Genomic DNA, 20,250 nt, shown 5'->3' with positions numbered 1-20,250 from the left:
TGATTTACCCAATGCAATGAGTCTTTTGATTTCTTGACTGCTGCTTCCATGGCTGTTGATTGCAGATCCAAGTAAAATGAAATCCTTGACAACTTCAATCTTTTCTCCATTTATCATGATGTTGCTCATTGGTCCAGTTGTGAGGATTTTTGTTTTCTTTACGTTGAGGTGCAATCCATACGGAAGGCTGTGGTTCTTGATATTCATTAGTAAGTGCTTCAAGCCTTTTTCACTTTCAGCAATCAAGGTTGTGTCGTCTGCATAACGCAGGTTGTTAATGAGTCTTCCTCCAATCCTGATGCCCCGTTCTCCTTCATATAGTCCAACTTCTCGGATTTGCATAGTCAATAAAACACAGGTAAACATCCTTCTGGTATTCTCTGCTTTCAGCCAGGATCCATCTGATATCAGCAATGATATCCCTAGTTCCATGTCCTCTTCTGAAATCGGCCTGAATTTCTGGCAGTTCCCTGTCAATACACTGCTGCAGCCGTTTTTGAATGATCTTCAGCAGAATTTTGCTTGCGTGTGATATTAATAATATTGTTCTATAAATTCCACATTCGGCTGTATCACCTCTCTTGGGAATAGGCATAAATATGGATCTCTTCCAGTCAGCTGTCTTCCACATTTCTTGGCATAGACGAGTGAGTACCTACATATGTATTATGTACATGTATATATAGGTCGCTTGGGTTTTTGGTGTCATATCTAAGAAACCACTACTTAATCCAAGGTCATAAAGATTTACTTCTATGTTTTCTTCTAAGAGTTTTTAAAAAATATTTTATTGTGTTTTAGTTCAAAGTTTACACAGAAAATTAGTTTCCCCTTTAACAGGTGTTATAAAAATTGTTCCATAGCATTGGCTACAGCTTTCACAATGTGTCAGCATTCTCTCATCACTTCCATTCTGTTTGTTCTGTTTCCATTGATCTAGTTTCCCTTTCCCTCATTGTCTTCTCATCTTTGCTTTTGGGTAAATGTTAACGATTTGCTATCATATAGTTAATTGTTCGAGGGCGCACATTACTCTCAGGTTATATCGTTTATTTTATAAACCAATTTATTATTTGGCTGAAAGGTGACCTGCTGAAATAGCTTCAATTCCAAGTTCAAAGGGTATCACAGAACGATAGTCTTGGGGGTTCCTCTAGTCTCTATTGGTCAGTTGTTGTTGCTGTTAGGTCCCATTGAGCCAGTTCTGACTCACAGCGACCTTATGTACAACAGAGGGAAACACTGCCTGGTCCTGAGCCATCCTCACAATCATTGTTATGCTTAAGCCCATTGTTCGGTAGGTCTGGCCTTTTTTAAGAATTTGAGTTTTGTTCTACATTTTTCTCCCATTCTCTACAAGACCTTCCACTGTGGCCCAGTCTGGAATGGTAACCAGGTACCACCTAGTTCTTCCGGTCTAAGGTTAGAAGCGGCTGTGGTCCATGTGGGCTATCAGTCCCATAGGCTAGTTTCTTCTTTGAGCCTTTGATTTCCTTCATTCTCTTTTGCTCCATTTGAGTAGAGACCAACAGTTGTCTTCCAAGAGTTTTAAAGTTTAAGTTCTGAATTCTAGGTCTATAGTCCATTTAAAGTTTTTTTTTGAGTATATACAGTATGAGACAATGGTCCAACTTCCTTCTTCTGCATGTGGATATCCAGACGTCTCAGCACTATTTGTTAAAGAGCCTGTTTGTTTCCCACTGACTTGTTTTGGCACTCTTGTTAAAACTCAATTGATCATAAATGTGAGGCATTATCTCTAGGCTTCACATGTACTAAACAAGCTGGAGTACTTGAATGAACGCAATCAGTTAACGTACTTGGCTGCTTACTGAAAGGTTGTAGGTTCAAGTTCACCCAGAGGCGCCTCAGAAGACAGACCAGGTAATCTACCTCTAAAAAATCAGCCATTGACAAGCCTATGGAATACAGTTCTACTCTGACATATAAGGGGCTGCCATGAGTCAGAGTTAACTAGGTGGCAAATGGTTATGTTCTTTTTGTTACAACCCTTACGTACGCAATAAGGGAAATGAACAGTCCATAAATAATAGGAAGGAGGATTTTTAAAAAATCATATAAAATCTCCTTTTGGATAGCTTATCTTTTCTCATTTCACTTAAAAGAAGGGATATGAGATCACATTTTGTTGTATAAAACATAAAATTTCATAGGAAACCAGCAATATTCTAAAACATTTAGGGTTTTGCTAGTAAAGGCCTTCCTCATCACTCTTTTACTTCTTTAATTATAACCATAAGTGGTAACACGGTATCCCACCACAATGGCTTTACTCTTAGACCATTCTAAGCAGACATTTCATCATAGACACTTCCTCCAACAGGGAGACAGTCTTACAGGAAGAAGATGACAAGCTAATAATGAGTTCTGGTCTCTGGTTTTAAGTACTTGGCAATTAAAACATATATTTGCTGATTACTCCCATTTGCCCTGTCACCATTAAGTCAGTCACTTTACAATCTTACTGCAGAAAGTACCTTATCCTGTAGAGTACACTGTGGCTGGCTGATTCATCTACGTGGAAGACGTGGTTGGGCGGATACCAGATCCTTTCTGTTTCACTCATTAAAGCAAACATGTTATGATACACAGGTGTGATGCCTAGGAAAGGAGCGGAAAGAGAAATGATGACAGATAGCTAGAAGTATGCATACATAACATCTATACCTAGTAATGGGTCGAAGCTACAATTCTTCAAATCAGCACAGAATGAAGCAGCAGTCCAAATCTTTTGGCTCACCACCACTTACAGCTAAATTCTTAATCAAATATATTTTATTTTTTTACTTCTTAAAAGAGGATTTCTGTGACCTATCAAGAGGCTTGAAAACAAACAAACAAAAAAAACATTTTATCCAGTTTTGTCCTCTGCACCAGGATTGACCCAAATTTTCAAGTTTCCCATAACTGGAGGTAAGAGTCCATTTATGTGTGTTTGTTTTTTTTTTTTAATAGATATTGAGGGTGTTAAATCACTAAAATATTTAGAAGTCACTGGGTACTTTTTAAAAAAGAACAACATAGCAGTTTTACTTTAAAACGTCAAGTTTTATACAATACACCAGTAAAGATATCCTTTGCACTATTTAAACTTAGAATAAAAAACTTAAATGTCAACTTAAAGAGTGCAATGGGTACATAATTTTTTTCAAAGATATTTTGGGAGGCCACTGATCTAAAATGCTTTATGTGCTCTTAACCACACAATTAAAAAATGGACATTCCTTTCAAGCACATATAAAACACTCTCTCTCTCTTACACACACAACCATGAGTCAGAACAAGTCTTCACAAATGCCAGAAAATAATCATACATAGCATGTTCTCTAACTATACTTGAATTAAATCATAAATACTTTTTAAAAAGTTTTAAACATCCCATATATTCAAAAACATATGCATCACAGAAAACAAAAGTATTTTTATTCTTAGTGATGGTTTTCTTTATTTCCAGTGTAGACAGAAATGACATCAAATTGACGTACTGGCAACAAAAGTTTAAATTTTGAATTAAATGACTAAAACAACTGTCTACTTACATATATTAAAAAAAAAAAAAAAAACCCAAATAGTTGCCGTCAAGTTGATTCCGAATCATGGTGACCCCGTGTACAAAACAGAACTGCATTCCCTAGGGTTTTCATGGCTGTGACTTTTCAGAAGCAGGTTGCCAGGCCCGTCTTCCAAGGCACATTCTGGGCTACAGCTACCACAGCTTCTGAGAAAGCAATACTACCCAATTTTGAAAAAGCAATATCTATAAAAATTTAAAATACCTCTTCAATCCGGCCCTCTGGACTCCTAAAGCAGCAGTGTAGAAGGATATATGCATAAGGATGTTTATTACAACATGGTTTGTAGTGGGAAAGAAAAACAAACAAAGGAAATGTAAACTCAAGGCAGAGGGTTTGATGAAACTGTGCTACCACAACCCATGCCACGAACTATCATGCCAATTCGACTGAAAAAAAATGAGCTAGTCCCAAAGCAACTGGCATGGATAGAGTTTTCACAATGTGTCTGTGTTTTTTTTTTTTTAATGAGAAAAAGGAAGCAGCACACAAGGGTATTGCAGTACAATGGGTTTCTCTTTATGTATATCCTTTTAGACTTGAGTTTGTAGTTATGCCAAGATGATTTACTGGGCCACAATCTTGCAAGGGATTGGTCCATCTATTATGCAAATGAAGTACTTAAAACCACCCAATGGGAATAAGTGACCTTGCAGGAATTGGTCAATTATTATGCAAATTAAGTGAGTGTGACCTACATTTGGGATTGGTTAGTTCATGGTCTGGTGGGAGGATTATGCTTTGAAATTGACAAGGAATAGATTTACATAAGGGCTAGACCTACAAAGGTTGAAAGGGACCCACTACCATCAAGAAGAGGTGAAGCAGAGAGCACCCTTTGGACCCACGGTCCCTCCTCTGAGACAGCTGTTAAGGGTGAAGACAGTGAGAGACGGCTCGAGACAGGGCAGCAACATGAGGGGCAGGAACCAGGAGACCTGCACAAGGCAGCTACGGTGGGCTTGCCCAGCTACAGAGTAAGAGTGAGCTGAGTGCCTTTGGGTAGGAGGCTTGCTGGCAGAGTGGGGTGTCTCCAGGCACTTGTTGGCGCAGCTAAAGAGCTGTAACACTTGCCCCAGCAGGGCAGAGGCTGAGAGAAGGCCCAGTGGTAGGCACAGCTGAGAGATGGGCCCCTGCCTGAGGGCATGGACGAGAAGCAGCTGAGAGCTGTCTTTGCTGGAAGCTGTCCTGATTGAAGAACGTTAACCTGTCTCTTGAGCAGTGTCCTCCTACTTCCAAGTTGATCCTGATCACGAGTTGTATAGCTTATTCCTTTCCTAATAAGTCACATAATCGTGAGTATGGTCTGTAAGTTCTGCGTAGCCATTACAACGAATTATCAAACGCAGCAGAGAAGCACAGAGGGCTGTAGCGGGGACAGCTGGTGTCAGAAAAGGTGGGAAAGTTGGAGAGCGTAGGTATGTCTGACCTCTACCTCAGAGCAATCAGCTTTGGGCTGATGGGGATTCTCTCCCCTCCTCCTGAATGCAGACAAGGTCTGATGCTAAGAGATTTCAGGAATTATATATTCCTGTACGTGTGTGCGTGTGTGTGAACTGTGTTCTCATATATGATTAAATGATGAGGCTGGGGGAAAAAGAAGGCAGGAGTATAGCAGAGAAGAAACTTCATTTTATAAAAATTCATTTTTATTTAATGACCATTAAGTGACAAAAAGAAAAAGTAACAAGGGGTGAGGTACTAATCAATACCAAAACAAAGGTCCACCTTGTAAATCATCTTCAAACTACAGACAATGACATAAAGATTTTAAAATAACCTTAAGATGACAGGAAATAATGCCGTTCAAATAACTTGACAAATAATTATTTTATCTGAATATTATTTTGATAGAGACTAACTGTGCCTTGAAAAAAGACTTACAAACTTGAATATACTCATCTAATCAGTCAAGGAGTTACCATCATAATCCCACCCCTCTGTGCCTACTTCTTCTACCTAGAAGGTACTATCCTCTCCTCTACCTACAAGATGTTTGGTACAGCTAGTGCTTCCGATGCAGATCAAACACAAGCGGGAGATGAAACTGCTCAGGAAGGGCCTTTAAAAGTTGTGCTATGAGATGACCTTGGGAAGAGAGCCCCACTAAAAGACAGCATTTTGTGTAAATGTAATCATCCAAATAAAATTTTATATGCAACCATTATTCTTAGCATATGATGATAAGAATTTTTTTTTTCAAAAGTCATGATTTTCAAATAATAGAGCAATTACACAAAACTGGAATTCTTGAATCATCAGGTTTCTTTTTAATGATGAATAGTGGTTTTTTAACATAAGACTCCATACCTTAATTACGGGTGTCAAAACAGGGAAATCGATGTGCATCACGTCAACTGGCACGAAGGGGTCAGAAAAAAGAGAACACACACCAGCAGGAAAATTGCTACGTTAGCCCTGCAGACAAATGATGAAGGACTGTACATACATCACGTTTAGTCATACCGATTCCTTGTTCCAAAACTTTAATTATACATTATACTCAGTCCATTTTGTTGTTAGTAGCTCATGTTAATTGCATTGTCCCGGAAAGGAAGAAGTCAGCGACATTGTATTTGAGATACATTGTTGTAGTTAGGTACTGTGATGCTGGAAGCTATGCCACCAGTATTTCAAATACCAGCAGGGTCACCCATGGTGGACAGGTTTCAGCAGAGCGTGCAGACTAAGACAAGGAAGAAGGACCTGGCAGTCTACTTCTGAAAAAACTGGCCAGTAAAAATCTTATGAATAGCAGTGGAACATTGATAGAGTGCTGAAAGATGAGTCCCTCAGGTTGGAAGGCACTCAAAATATGACTGGGTAAGATCTGCCTCTTCAAAGTAGGGTCAACCTTAGTGACACGGATGAAGTCAAGCTCTCAGGACCTTCATTTGCTGATGTGGCACTACTGAAAAATAAGAAGAAGCACCTGTAGACCTCCATTAATAATTGGAATGTGGAATCTATGAAGCATGAATCTTGAAAAATTGGAAGTATGGAACATATAAACATTGATATCCTAGGCATTAGTGAGCTAAAATGGACTGGTGTTGGCCATTTGGGATCAGACAATCATATGATCTACTATGCCAGGAATGGCAACTTGAAGAGGACTGGCATTGCATTCATCATCAAAAAGGACATTTCAAGATCTATCCTATTTTTTATAGTACAATGCTGCCAGTAATAGGGTAATATCCATACACCTACAAGGAAGACTAGTTAATACAACTATTATTCAAATTGAGCCACCAACCACTAAGGCCAAAGATGAAGGAGATTGAAGGTTTTTAGCAACTTCTGCAGTCTGAAATCAATCAAACGTACAATCAAGATGCACTGATAATTACTAGTGAGTGAAATGTGGAAGTTGGAAACAAAAAGGATCAGCAGTTGGAAAATATGCCCTTAGTGACAGAAACAACGCCAGAGATTTCCATGATAGAACTTTGGTAGACCAACAAACACCTTTTTTCAACAATAAAATGGCGACTATGTATGTGGACCTCACCAGATGGAACACACAGGAACCCAATCGACTATATCTGTGGAAAGAGATGATGGAGAAGCTCGACATCGTCAGTCAGAACAATGCTGGAGGCCAACTGCAGAAGAGACCATCAAGTGCTCTTATGCAAGTTCAAGCCGAAGCTAAAGAAAATTAGAGCAAATCCATGAGAGCCAAAGTGTGACCTTAGTATATCCCATCAGAATTTAGAGGCCATCTCAAGAACAGATCTGAAGCACTGAACATTAACGACCAAATACCAGACAAGCTGTGGAATGATTTGAGATATACATTATATAAAGACGACAGAAACTCAAAAAAACCTGAGTCATTTTTAACTCCCTTTCTTTCCCTGTATACCGTGTCCAAATTCTGTAGATTCTTACTTATTAAAATCATTTCTACATGTTTTTTTTTCTTTTCCAAGCAATTACCAGAATTCTGGTGCAGTTCCCTACCATTCTAGAGCAAGATGACTCGTCATTCCCCTAATGTTAACATAGCCCCCACCCTACAATAGGCACGAGTAGGGTATTGGAAATATAGTGCCTAACTTTAAAGATCTCACAGTGTAGTAGAGAAAACAAAGAAGTCATTGGAGAATTTTAATTCAAGAGGGTAAGTACAACGATAATAAGAAGCAAAGAGCACATACACGCACACACAGAAGTACAGCTGAGAACTGGCCCTGGAGGCGTGGTGATTAAAGTGATCAGCTGCTAACCAAAAGTTCAGTGGTTCAAAACCCACCGGCTGCTCTGTGGGAGAAAGATGTAGCAGTCTGCTTCTCTAAAGACTTACATCCTTGGAAACCCTATGGGGCTGTTCTACTCGGTCCTACAGGCTGCCTATGCATGGAATTAACCCACTGGCAATGGGTTTGGTTTGACAGTAAAGAGGTAAATCATTTAGCTATAGGGGCAAGTAGGGTAAGGAATTCTGAAGAAGCAATAAATGAGATGTAAGCACATCAGGATTTAGAGATTCTATGTTATTCCAAAATACTGGGCTCTTGAACAAGGCATTCAATACAGCTTTCACCTCCCTTTCCAGCCTCAAGCTGTAGGCCTCGTAGAGAGCTGTAATGGCTTACTGAAGTTCAAATTCAATCCCATGAAACACGGCACATTTCAGTCATCAAACACCAGGGTGAATTTTAATAGTGTCTGACTTCATTTTTGATAATTAACTGCTGATAACTTCTAAGTCCCATCCTTCCCTTCTTACCCACATCTGAGCAAACCAATGAGACAGCTTGCGTATTCCATCCTGACACCAGCTCGAAGCACACAAACCCCAGTGCGTGAACGGGATCCCTCATCCTGGCCCCATCTCCTAACCACAACAAACACCAAAACCACTTGCTCCTTCCCTTTTTCAAGCCATTTTGGCCCAGTCTGGATGCTTACCCTGGTCTCTTCAGAATGTTCCAGTATACAAGTAATAAATCCTTCTGCACCCTCTTGGTGCATGTATGACATCATCAGCCCCAACATCTGAGCAAATTTGAGGGGATGCGAAGTTGGGACCCGCCCTCTGTGCAACCAGAAAATACATACAGCCCTTACCTCACAGCCAATTTTAAAACTAATATGAGATAGATTATAGATCTGAATGTGAAGGGTAATCAAGCTTCTGGAATAAAAGTCAGGAACATATCTTCATAACTCTGGGATAGGAAAATATTTCTCAGACAAGTCACCAAAAGCACCAGCCATAAAAGGAAAATTGATAAGTTGGACTTCATTAAAATTAATAACTTTGGCTCATCAAAACACATCATATAAGAGGGTACACAGGCAATGCTGAAAACTAAGCAAAGACATTCACAACATATATATCCAACTCATATATAAAGAGTTTTTGTAAATCAATAATAGAAAAACAGACAAACCTACAAAAACAGGGGCAAAGACTTAAACAAGTACTGACACTGACTTGGCCAGATAACTTGGTTTGGCCAATGGACTCAGAGCAGAAGTGACAGTGTGCTGCTTCCAAACAGGGGCATTAGGACGTATTTCAAGTTTTTAGCAGCCCTCATGTTTTCCTACCTTCCGCCATGTGAACATCACGTCTCAGATAGGGAGTACTCTCTCAGTCCAGGATCCAAAATGAGAATACGCACGGAGCAAACATCTACCAGCTACCTCAGTTTACCACGTGTTATGAGATTCATCCCTTCACATGTGGTGTTACAACTTTCCATCCGATTTCAGATAACCCTCCTTCTACCACCTCACAACAACACAAGCTGTAATCTTTCCAACGCCCACTTCCGCAGGCAAACTTCAGGTTTTTTTCTGGATAAATTACCATATTTATTGCAGCTTTTATATAATTCTTAGCTATTTGACTCATAAAACTGTTCTGTTCGTATATGGGTTTTGTTGTCTTTTTTTTTTTCAATATCACAAAGTTTTTGAGGGTCGTGCCCCAACTCCATTTTTCCTGTAAGCCTTATGGTTTCTACTGCACAATTTTGCAGAGCACGGGGAGTTTTAGAAACACATATGTCACATTATGGCAGAACTGATTGCGTTGTCAAGAAGACAGACAAGGAGGTGGGGCCAAGATGGCGGACTAGGTAGACGCTACCTTGGATCCCTCTTGCAACAAAGACTCGGAAAAACAAGTGAATGGATCACATACATAACAATCTACGAACCCTGAACAACAAACAGATTTAGAGAAGGAAAACGAACAAATACGGGGAAGCAGCGACTGTTTTCGGAGCCTGGAGCCAGCGTCCCAGTCAGGTAACCTTGAGCCCAGCTTAGGTCAGGGCCCAGGGGAGCTGACGGCGCAAACAAGGGGAGCAGCCCTACCCCCCTGAACTCACCCCGGGAGGGGGCCCAGCCGGTCCGCGCGGGCGGCGTGGCGATGCAGCCAGTGGGAGAAGTCCCCGGGAGGCAGCGACTGGTTTTGGAGCTGGGAGTGCAGCGTCCCAACAGGGGAACCTTGATGCTGGGCTTTGGACTGGCAGTGGAGGATGTGACCGTGGCTTCAGCGGGCCAGATCCCAGGGGGCAATCTCCACACAGCCAGCACACATAGGCGACACGACCCTCAGGAATCGCAGACAAAATAGTCATTCCAAGCAAGACAAGCAACTCTGGCTATATTCCGAGGTGCTACTCTCCTATCTCTCTGATCCGTCCCCCACCCTCCCCAGGCGGCTTCATTAACAATGGAATTTCCTGAGCCAGAGGGAGAATGGCTCCGGCTCCGCGGCGGCTTTACTTTCCCCCCGCTTTTTTTTTTCTTTTGGTCTTTTCCTAACCCACTTTTCCGGCCTGAGAGAAGGAACCACAAAAAACCCAGGCACCAAAAATCCATCCCTAATTGGACTAAAAACACAGAACCAGCTACAGCCAAGCATATATGATCCAAATCTCAGACTTTCATCCATACAGGGAACAAGGTGGCAGTTATAATCCAAAGGCAGTTCTGATAGGGATCTGACTGCATTTTTTTTTAGCGGATTTTCTGGAAAAACTAGTTTCCCAGTGATGGCTCGGAGACAACAGTCCATATCAAACCACATAAAGAAGCAGACCATGACAGCTTCTACAACCCCCCCAAACAAAAGAATCAATCTTTCCCAAATGAAGATACAATCCTGGAATTATCAGATACAGAATATAAAAAACTAATTTACAGAATGCTTCAAGACATCAGAAACGAAATAAGGCAAACTGCAGAAAAAGCCAAGGAACACACTGATAAAACAGTTGAAGAACTCAAAAAGATTATTCAAGAACATAGTGGAAAAATTAATAAGTTGCAAGAATCCATAGAGAGACAGCATGTAGAAATCCAAAAGATTAATAATAAAATTACAGAATTAGACAACACAATAGGAAGTGAGAGGAGCAGACTCGAGCAATTAGAATGCAGACTGGGACATCTGGAGGACCAGGGAATTAACACTAACATAGCTGAAAAAAAATCAGATAAAAGAATTAAAAAAAATGAAGAAACCCTAAGAATCATGTGGGACTCTATCAAGAAGGATAACTTGTGTGTGATTGGAGTCCCAGAACAGGGAGGGAGGACAGAAAACATAGAGAAAATAGTTGAAGATCTCCTGACACAAAACTTCCCTGACATCATGAAAGACGAAAGGATATCTATCCAAGATGCTCATCAAACCCCATTTAAGATTGATCCAAAAAGAAAAACACCAAGACATATTATCATCAAACTTGCCAAAACCAAAGATAAAGAGAAAATTTTAAAAGCAGCCAGGGAGAAAAGAAAGGTTTCCTTCAAGGGAGAATCAATAAGTTCAGACTACTCAGCAGAAACCATGCAGGCAAGAAGGGAATGGGACGACATATACAGAGCACTGAAGGAGAAAAACTGCCAGCCAAGGATCATATATCCAGCAAAACTATCTCTGAAATATGAAGGCAAAATTAAGATATTTACAGATAAACACAAGTTTAGAGAATTTGCAAACACCAAACCAAAGCTACAAGAAATACTAAAGGATATTGTTTGGTCAGAAAACCAATAATATCAGATACCAGCACAACACAAGGTCACAAAACAGAACATCCTGTTATCAACTCAAATAGGGAAATCACAAAAACAAATTAAGATTAATTAAAAAAAAAATGCTCATAACAGGGAATCACTGAAGTCAATATGTAAAAGATCACAATAATCAAAAAGAGGGACTAAATACAGGTGGCATAGAACTGCCATATGGAGAGAGATACAAGGCGATACAGAACAATACAAGTTAGGTTTTTACTTAGAAAAATAGGGGTAAATAATAAGGTAGCCACAAAGGGGTATAACAACTCCATAACTCAAGATAAAAGCCAAGAAAAACATAACGACTCAACAAACATAAAGTCAAACACTACAAAAATGAGGATCTCACAATTTACTAAGAAAAACGTCTCAGCACAAAAAAGTATGTGGAAAAATGAAATTGTCAACAACACACATGAAAAGGCATCAAAATGACAACACTAAACACTTATTTATCTATAATTACGCTGAATGTAAATGGACTAAATGCACCAATAAAGAGACAGAGAGTCTCGGACTGGATAAAGAAACACGATCCGTCTATATGCTGCCTACAAGAGACACACCTTAGACTTAGAGACACAAACAAACTAAAACTCAAAGGATGGAAAAAAATATATCAAGCAAACAATAAGCAAAAAAGAAGAGGAGTAGCAATATTAATTTCTGACAAAATAGACTTTAAACTTAAATCCACCACAAAGGATAAAGAAGGACACTACATAATGGTAAAAGAGACAATTGATCAGGAAGACATAACCATATTAAATATTTATGCACCCAATGACGGCTGCAAGATACATAAATCAAATTTTTAAGAACTGAAAAGTGAGATAGACACCTCCACAATTATAGTAGGAGACTTCAACACACCACTTTCGGAGAAGGACAGGACATCCAGTAAGAAGCTCAACAGAGAGACACGGAAGACCTAATTCCAACAATCAACCAACTTGACCTCATTGACTTATACAGAACTCTCCACCCAACTGCTGCAAAGTATACTTTTTTTTCTAGCGCACATGGAACATTCTCTAGAATAGATCACATATTAGGTCATAAAACAAACCTTTGCAGAATCCAAAACATCGAAATATTACAAAGCATCTTCTCAGACCACAAGGCAATAAAACTAGAAATCAGTAACAGAAAAACTAGGGGAAAGAAATCAAATACTTGGAAACTGAACAATACCCTCCTGAAAAAAGACTGGGTTATTATAGAAGACATCAAGGAGGGAATAAAGAAATTCATAGAATGCAACGAGAATGAAAATACGTCCTATCAAAACCTCTGGGACACAGCAAAAGCAGTGCTCAGAGGCCAATTTATATCGATAAATGCACACATACAAAAAGAAGAAAGAGCCAAAATCAGAGAACTGTCCCTACAACCTGAACAAATAGAAAGTGAGCAACAAAAGAATCCATCAGGTACCAGAAGAAAACAAATAGTAAAAATTAGAGCTGAACTAAATGAATTAGAGAACAGAAAAACAATTGAAAGAATTAACAAAGCCAAAAGCTGCTTCTTTGAAAAAATTAACAAAATTGATAAACCATTGGCCAGACTAACCAAAGAAATACAGGAAAGGAAACAAATAAGCCAAATAAGAAACGAGAAGGGCCACATCACAACAGACCCAATTGAAATTAAAAGAATCATATCAGATTATTACAAAAAATTGTACTCTAACAAATTTGCAAACCTAGAAGAAATGGATGAATTCCTGGAAAAACACTACCTACCTAAACTAACACAATCATAAGTAGAACAACTAAATAGACCCATAACAAAAAAAGAGATTGAAATGGTAATCAAAAAACTCCCAACAAAAAAAAGCCCTGGCCCGGATGGCTTCACTGCAGAGTTCTACCAAACTTTCAGAGAAGAGTTAACACCACTACTACTAAAGGTATTTCAAAGCATAGAAAATGACGGAATACTACCCAACTCATTCTATGAAGCCACCATATCCCTGATACCAAAACCAGGTAAAGACATTACAAAAAAAGAAAATTACAGACCTATATCCCTCATGAACATAGATGCAAAAATCCTCAACAAAATTCTAGCCAATAGAATTCAACAACATATCAAAAAAATAATTCACCACGATCAAGTGGGATTTATACCAGGTATGCAAGGCTGGTTTAATATCAGAAAAACCATTAATGTAATCCACCACATAAATAAAACAAAAGACAAAAACCACATGATCTTATCAATTGATGCAGAAAAGGCATTTGACGAAGTCCAACACCCTTTTATGACAAAAACTCTCACCAAAATAGGAATTGAAGGAAAATTCCTCAACATAATAAAGGGCATCTATGCAAAGCCAACAGCAAACATCACTCTAAATGGAGAGAACCTGAAAGCATTTCCCTTGAGAACGGGAGCCAGACAAGGATGCCCTTTATCACCGCTCTTATTCAACATCGTGCTAGAAGTCCTAGCCAGGGCAATTAGGCTAGACAAAGAAATAAAGGGCATCCGGATTGGCAAGGAGGAAGTAAAACTATCTCTATTTGCAGATGACATAATCTTATACACAGAAAACCCTAAGGAATCCTCCAGAAAACTACTGAAACTAATAGAAGAGTTTGGCAGAGTCTCAGGTTATAAGATAAACATACAAAAATCACTTGGATTCCTCTACATCAACAAAAAAAACATCGAAGAGGAAATAACCAAATCAATACCACTCACAGTAGCCCCCAAGAAGATAAAATACTTAGGAATAAATCTTACCAAGGATGTAAAAGACCTATACATAGAAAACTACAAAGCTCTACTATAAGAAATTAAAAAGGACATACTTAAGTGGAAAAACATACCTTGCTCATGGATAGGAACACTTAACATAGTAAAAATGTCTATTCTACCAAAAGCCATCTATACATACAATGCACTTCCGATCCAAATTCCAATGCCATTTTTTAAGGTGATAGAGAAACAAATCACTAACTTCACATGGAAGGGAAAGAAGCCTCGGATAAGCAAAGCATTACTGAAAAAGAAGAAGAAAGTGGGAGGCCTCACTCTACCTGATTTCAGAACCTATTATACAGCCACAGTAGTCAAAACAGCCTGGTATTGGTACAACAACAGGCACATAGACCAGTGGAACAGAATTGAGAACCCAGATATAAATCCATCCACATATGAGCAGCTCATATTTGACAAAGGCCCAGTGTCAGTTAATTGGGGAAAAGATAGTCTTTTTAACAAATGGTGCTGGCATAATTGGATATCCATTTGCAAAAAAATGAAACAGGACCCATACCTCACACCAAGCACAAAAACTAACTCCAAGTGGATCAAAGACCTAAACATAAAGACTAAAACGATAAAGATCATGGAAGAAAAAATAGGGACAACCCTAGGAGCCCTAATACAAGGCATAAACAGAATACAAAACATTACCAAAAATGATGAAGAGAAACCCGATAACTGGGAGCTCCTAAAAATCGAACACCTATGCTCATCTAAAGACCTCACCAAAAGATTAAAAAGACCACCTACAGACTGGGAAAAAATTTTCAGCTATGACATCTCCCACCAGCGCCTGATCTCTAAAATCTACATGATTCTGTCAAAACTCAACCACAAAAAGACAAACAACCCAATCAAGAAGTGGGCAAAGGATATGAACACACACCTCACTAAAGAAGATATTCAGGCAGCTAACAGACACATGAGAAAATGCTCTCGATCATTAGCCATTAGAGAAATGGAAATTAAAACTATGATGAGATTCCATCTCACTCCAACAAGGCTGGCATTAATCCAAAAAACACAAAATAATAAATGTTGGAGAGGCTGTGGAGAGATTGGAACTCTTATACACTGCTGGTGGGAATGTCAAATGGTACAACCACTTTGGAAATCTACCTGGCGTTATCTTAAACAGTTAGAAATAGAACTACCATACAACACAAAAATCCCACTCCTCGGAATATACCCTAGAGATACAAGAGCCTTCACACAAACAGATATATGCACACCCATGTTTACTGCAGCTCTGTTTACAACAGCAAAAAGCTGGAAGCAACCAAGGTGTCCATCAACGGATGAATGGGTAAATAAATTGTGGTATGTTCACACAATGGAATACTACGCATCGATAAAGAACAGTGACGAATCTGTGAAACATTTCATAACATGGAGGAACCTGGAAGGCATTATGCTGAGCGAAATCAGTCAGAGGCAAAAGGACAAATATTGCATAAGACCACTATTATAAGATCTTGAGAAACAGTATAATCTGAGAAGAACACATACTATTGTGGTTACGAGGGGGGGAGGGAGAGGGTTTTTTTACTGATTAATTAACAGATAAGAACTGCTTTAGGTGAAGCGAAAGACAACACTCAATACATGGAAGGTCAGCTCAACTGGACTGGACTGGACCAAAAGTAAAGAAGTTTCCGGGATAAACTGAATACTTCAAAGGTCAGCGGAGCAAGGGCGGGGGTTTGGGAACCATGGTTTAAGGGGACTTCTAAGTCAATTGGCAAAATAATTCTATTATGAAAACATTCTGCATCCCACTTTGAAATGTGGCATCTGGGGTCTTAAATGCTAACAAGCAGCCATCTAAGATGCATCAATTGGTCTCAAGCCACCTGGAGCAAAGGAGAATAAAGAACAGCAAGGTCACACGACAACTAAGAGCCCAAGAGACAGAAAGGGCCACATGAACCAGAGACCTACATTATCCTGAGATCAGAAGAACTAGTTTGTGCCCGGCCACAATCGATGACTGCCCCACAGGGAGCACAATAGAGAACCCCTGAGGGAGCAGGAGATCAGTGGGATGCAGACGCCAAATTCTCATAAAAAGACCATACTTATTGGTCTGACTGTGACTAGAGGAATCCCGGCGGTCATGGTCCCCAAACCTTCTGTTGGCACAAGACAGGAACCATCCCCGAAGACAATTCATCAGACATGAAAGGGACTGGACAGTGGGTAGGAGAGAGATGCTGATGAAGAGTGAGCTAATTATATCAGGTGGACACTTGAGACTGTGTTGGCATCTCCTGTCTGGAGGGGGGATGGGAGGATAGAGAGAGTTGGAAGCTGGCAAAATTGTCACGAAAGGAGAGACTGGAAGGGCTGACTCATTAGAGGGAGAGCAAGTGGGAGTAAGGAGTAAGATGTATATTAACTTATATGTGACAGACTGACTTGATGTGTAAACGTTCACTTGAAGCTCAATAAAAGTTAATAAAAAAAAAAAAGAAGACAAATATCCCAAATCCAAAGGGACAAGTTCTGTAACTAAGTCACATAGGGATGGAAAAGCAACTGAGCTGAGGTGATACGCAACCTAGTCTTGACAAACAATTAAGACTATGCTAATATCACACACAAGCAAAATTTTGCTGAAGATCATTCAAAAACGGCTGCAGCAGTATATTGACAGGAACTGCCAGAAATCCGGCCGGTTTCAGAAGAGGACATGGAACCACGGATATCACTGCTGATGTAAGATGGATCCTGGCTGAAAGCAGAGAATACCAGAAGGATGTTTACTGTGTTTTAATGACTATGCAAAGGCATTCGACTGTGTGGATCATAACAAATTATGGATAACATTGAGAAGAATGGGAATTCCAGAACACTTAATTGTGCTCATGAGGAACCTTTATATAGATCAAGAGGCAGTTGTTTGGACAGAACAAGGGGATACTGATTGGTTTAAAGTCAGGAAAGGTGTGCGTCAGGGTTGTATTCCTTCACCATACCTATTCAATCTGTATGCTAAGCAAATAACCCGAGAAGCTGGACTATATGAAGGAGAATGGGGCATCAGGATTGAAGGAAGACTCATTAACAACCTGGGTTATACAGATGACACAAGTTTGCTTAATGAAAGTGAAGAGGACTTGAAGCACTTACAAATGAAGATCGAAGACCACAGCCTTCAGTATGGATTACACCTCAACATAAAAAAAAAAAACATAAAGAAAACAAAAATCTTCACAACTGGACCAATAAGCAACATCATGATAAACGGAGAAAAGATTGAAGTTGTCAAGGATTTCATTTTACTTGGATCCACAGTCAACACCCATGGAAGCAGCAGTCAAGAAATCAAAAGATGCATTGCATTGGGTAAATCTGCTGCAAAGAACCTCTTTAAGGTGTTGAAGAGCAAAGATGTCACCTTGAAGACTAAGGTGCATCTGACCCAAGCCATGGTATTTTCAATCGCATTGCATGCATGCAAAAGCTGGACAATGAGTAAGGAAGACTGAAGAAGAACTGACGCCTTTGAATTGTGGTGTTGTTGAGGAATACTGAATATACCGTGGACTGCCAAAAGAATGAACAAATCTGTCTTAGGAGAAGTACAACCAGAATGCTCCTTAGAAGCAAGGATGGCGAGACTGCGTCTTACATACTTTGAACATGTTGTCAGGAGGGATGTCCCTGAAGAAGGACATCATGCTTGGCAAAGTACAGGGTCAGCGGAGAAGAGGAAGACCCTCATCAAGGTGGACTGACACAGTGGCTGCAGCAATGACCTCAAGTATAACAACGATTGTGAGGATGGCTCAGGACCAGGCAGTGTTTCATTCTGTTGTTCGTAGGGTCACTATTAGTCAGAACCAACTCGACGGCACCTAACAACAACAACAGCGGTGGGGAGTCAAAGACATCGCAAACATAGTAAACTATATGAATTCATAAGGAATATCAACTATACATATAGCTCTCCTGGTTCACAGTCTGAATGATAAGGTATTTTAAAAATGTTTTACTTTTCCATTACGAAGTAAAATAATTATATTTTCAGATACTTAGAAATAGGCATGGGAAAAAACATCCCTCAAATCTCACCAATTTAACACAACCACCATTAATATTTAGGTATACTAGATTTCCTTCTAATCTTTAAAAAAAAAAAAGCAGGATTTTGCTTGGTGTAAAGCAGTATAACCAAAGAGTACCTGCAATTTTTTTAAGTTTTGGTAATCTAACATTAGAAGTATTTTTCTGTGCTGCTATATAGTCTTTGCACCCATAATTTTAAACAGCTGTATTACCAGTAGCTCTCAGTAACTGGATGTGACTCAAACGTTAGAAAGGGAAGCACCTTGCTTTTCCTAAAACAAACTAGGAGAAAAGTTACAGAGTAGCCCTCTGAACTCGCCTCTGCTCTTGGGTCAAGTAATAAATAAAATAAAAAGAGGATTTACCAAAGAAAGAGGGAAGGGAGCGTGCCTGAAAACTCTCTGCGAACAGTTCTACACCTCTGATCATTCATTTCTTTCTCTTTTCACACTACTTCTTCTTTCTCAGCTTCCCATTCATTTAATAGAACTGGAACTTAAATATTATTGAAAAGAAAGAATGAGGATGGCAAGTTGTACTCCACAGCTTATCTTCACTCAACTTCTCACACGAAGCAAGCTATAAATAAGATGTGGAAGGACCGTGGTTAAACCTCACGTGCTCTGAGCCTGTCACTCACTTCCTGCCTTTGTTATGCAACAAAGTATCAAAGTCACAACAGAGTAGCTGAGCATTTAGTCAGGTCTTAGTAAGTGCTGAGTTAAAAACTGTCATTACAGTGAAACAAAGTATTTGCAGAATTTCTTTTTAATCTGAACTATGTTCAAAAGAGTCAGGAATACAGGTACTTTGAAATCCTTACCATAATAGTTTTAGAGATGTCTTTCAGGATTTGTAGCTTCTTAAAAGCTACATTCTATTAGGCTGTTTCAAGTGCAATTAGAAGTTTATTTGCAATAAGAAGAAGTTATGTACAGTACTTTGCCAGAGATCTTTTACAGAGGTAGACTTTCTATAAGCCAAAAAAACAAAAACAAAAAAATCCATTGCTGTCAAGTCAATTCCAGCTCCCAGCAACTCACAGGACAGAGCAGAATGGCTCCACAGGTTTACCAGGTTGTAATCTTTACAGAAGCAGACTGCCACATTTTTTTCCCATGGAGTAGCTGTGGGTTTGAACCTCCAACCTTTAGGTTAGTAGCTAAGTGCTTTAATCACTGTGCCAGCAGGGCTCTTAAGACTTTCTGTAGGAACTTTAAAAGAAGAAAATCTAAGATCCAAAAAAATCAAACTCGTTGCCATCAGGTCGATTTCAACTAATAGCGACCCTACAGGACAGAGCAGAACTGCCCCATAGGGTTTCCAAGAAGCAGCTGGTGCATTCGAACTGCCATCCTTTTGGTTAGGAGCCGTAGCTCTTAACCACTGTGCCACCAGGACTCCAAATCTAAGATCAACCCTTTGCCATTCAGTCGATTCCGACTCACAGGGACCCTATAGGACAGCGCAGAACTGCCCCATAGGGTTTCCAGGGAGCACCTGGTGGATTTGAACTGCTGACCTTTTGGTTCACAGCTGCAGCTCGTAACCACTATGCCACCAGGGTTTCCAAAGCTAACAGAGTCAACACTATTGCACATATGCTAGGAAAACCTGTAGCCAGATTCCTTGGACTTAAAAATTATACATTGTTATTTAAAAATTATCTAGAAGAGACACTTGTGGAGAATATAGGATGATTTAGCAATATAAATTAACAAACTAACTAATGGTATAATAAAGATTGTATGAG

General features: G+C 39.5%; 1 protein-coding gene across 8 annotated transcripts in view; it reads right to left on the bottom strand.

The window, feature by feature from the left end:
• Positions 1–20,250, bottom strand: part of JAK2 (Janus kinase 2) — a 99,105-nt gene that overhangs the window by 44,483 nt on the left and 34,372 nt on the right. For 6 of the 8 annotated variants that reach the window (XM_023539419.2, XM_023539420.2, XM_010599992.3 and 3 more), the window contains one exon: positions 2,499–2,622. In XM_023539419.2, the coding sequence (XP_023395187.1) occupies positions 2,499–2,622 (124 nt within the window). Of the gene's footprint in view, positions 1–2,498; positions 2,623–5,903; positions 6,012–18,064; positions 18,287–20,250 lie in introns of all 8 variants that reach the window. The other 2 variants (XM_064290594.1, XM_023539421.2) reach the window with 2 other exon arrangements.

This window comes from Loxodonta africana, chromosome 9, assembly GCF_030014295.1.
Source record: "Loxodonta africana isolate mLoxAfr1 chromosome 9, mLoxAfr1.hap2, whole genome shotgun sequence".
In the NCBI taxonomy this organism is placed as follows: Eukaryota; Metazoa; Chordata; class Mammalia; order Proboscidea; family Elephantidae; genus Loxodonta; species Loxodonta africana.
The sequence above is the reverse complement of the archived record's forward strand: the minus strand, read 5'-3'. Positions and strand labels throughout refer to the sequence as shown.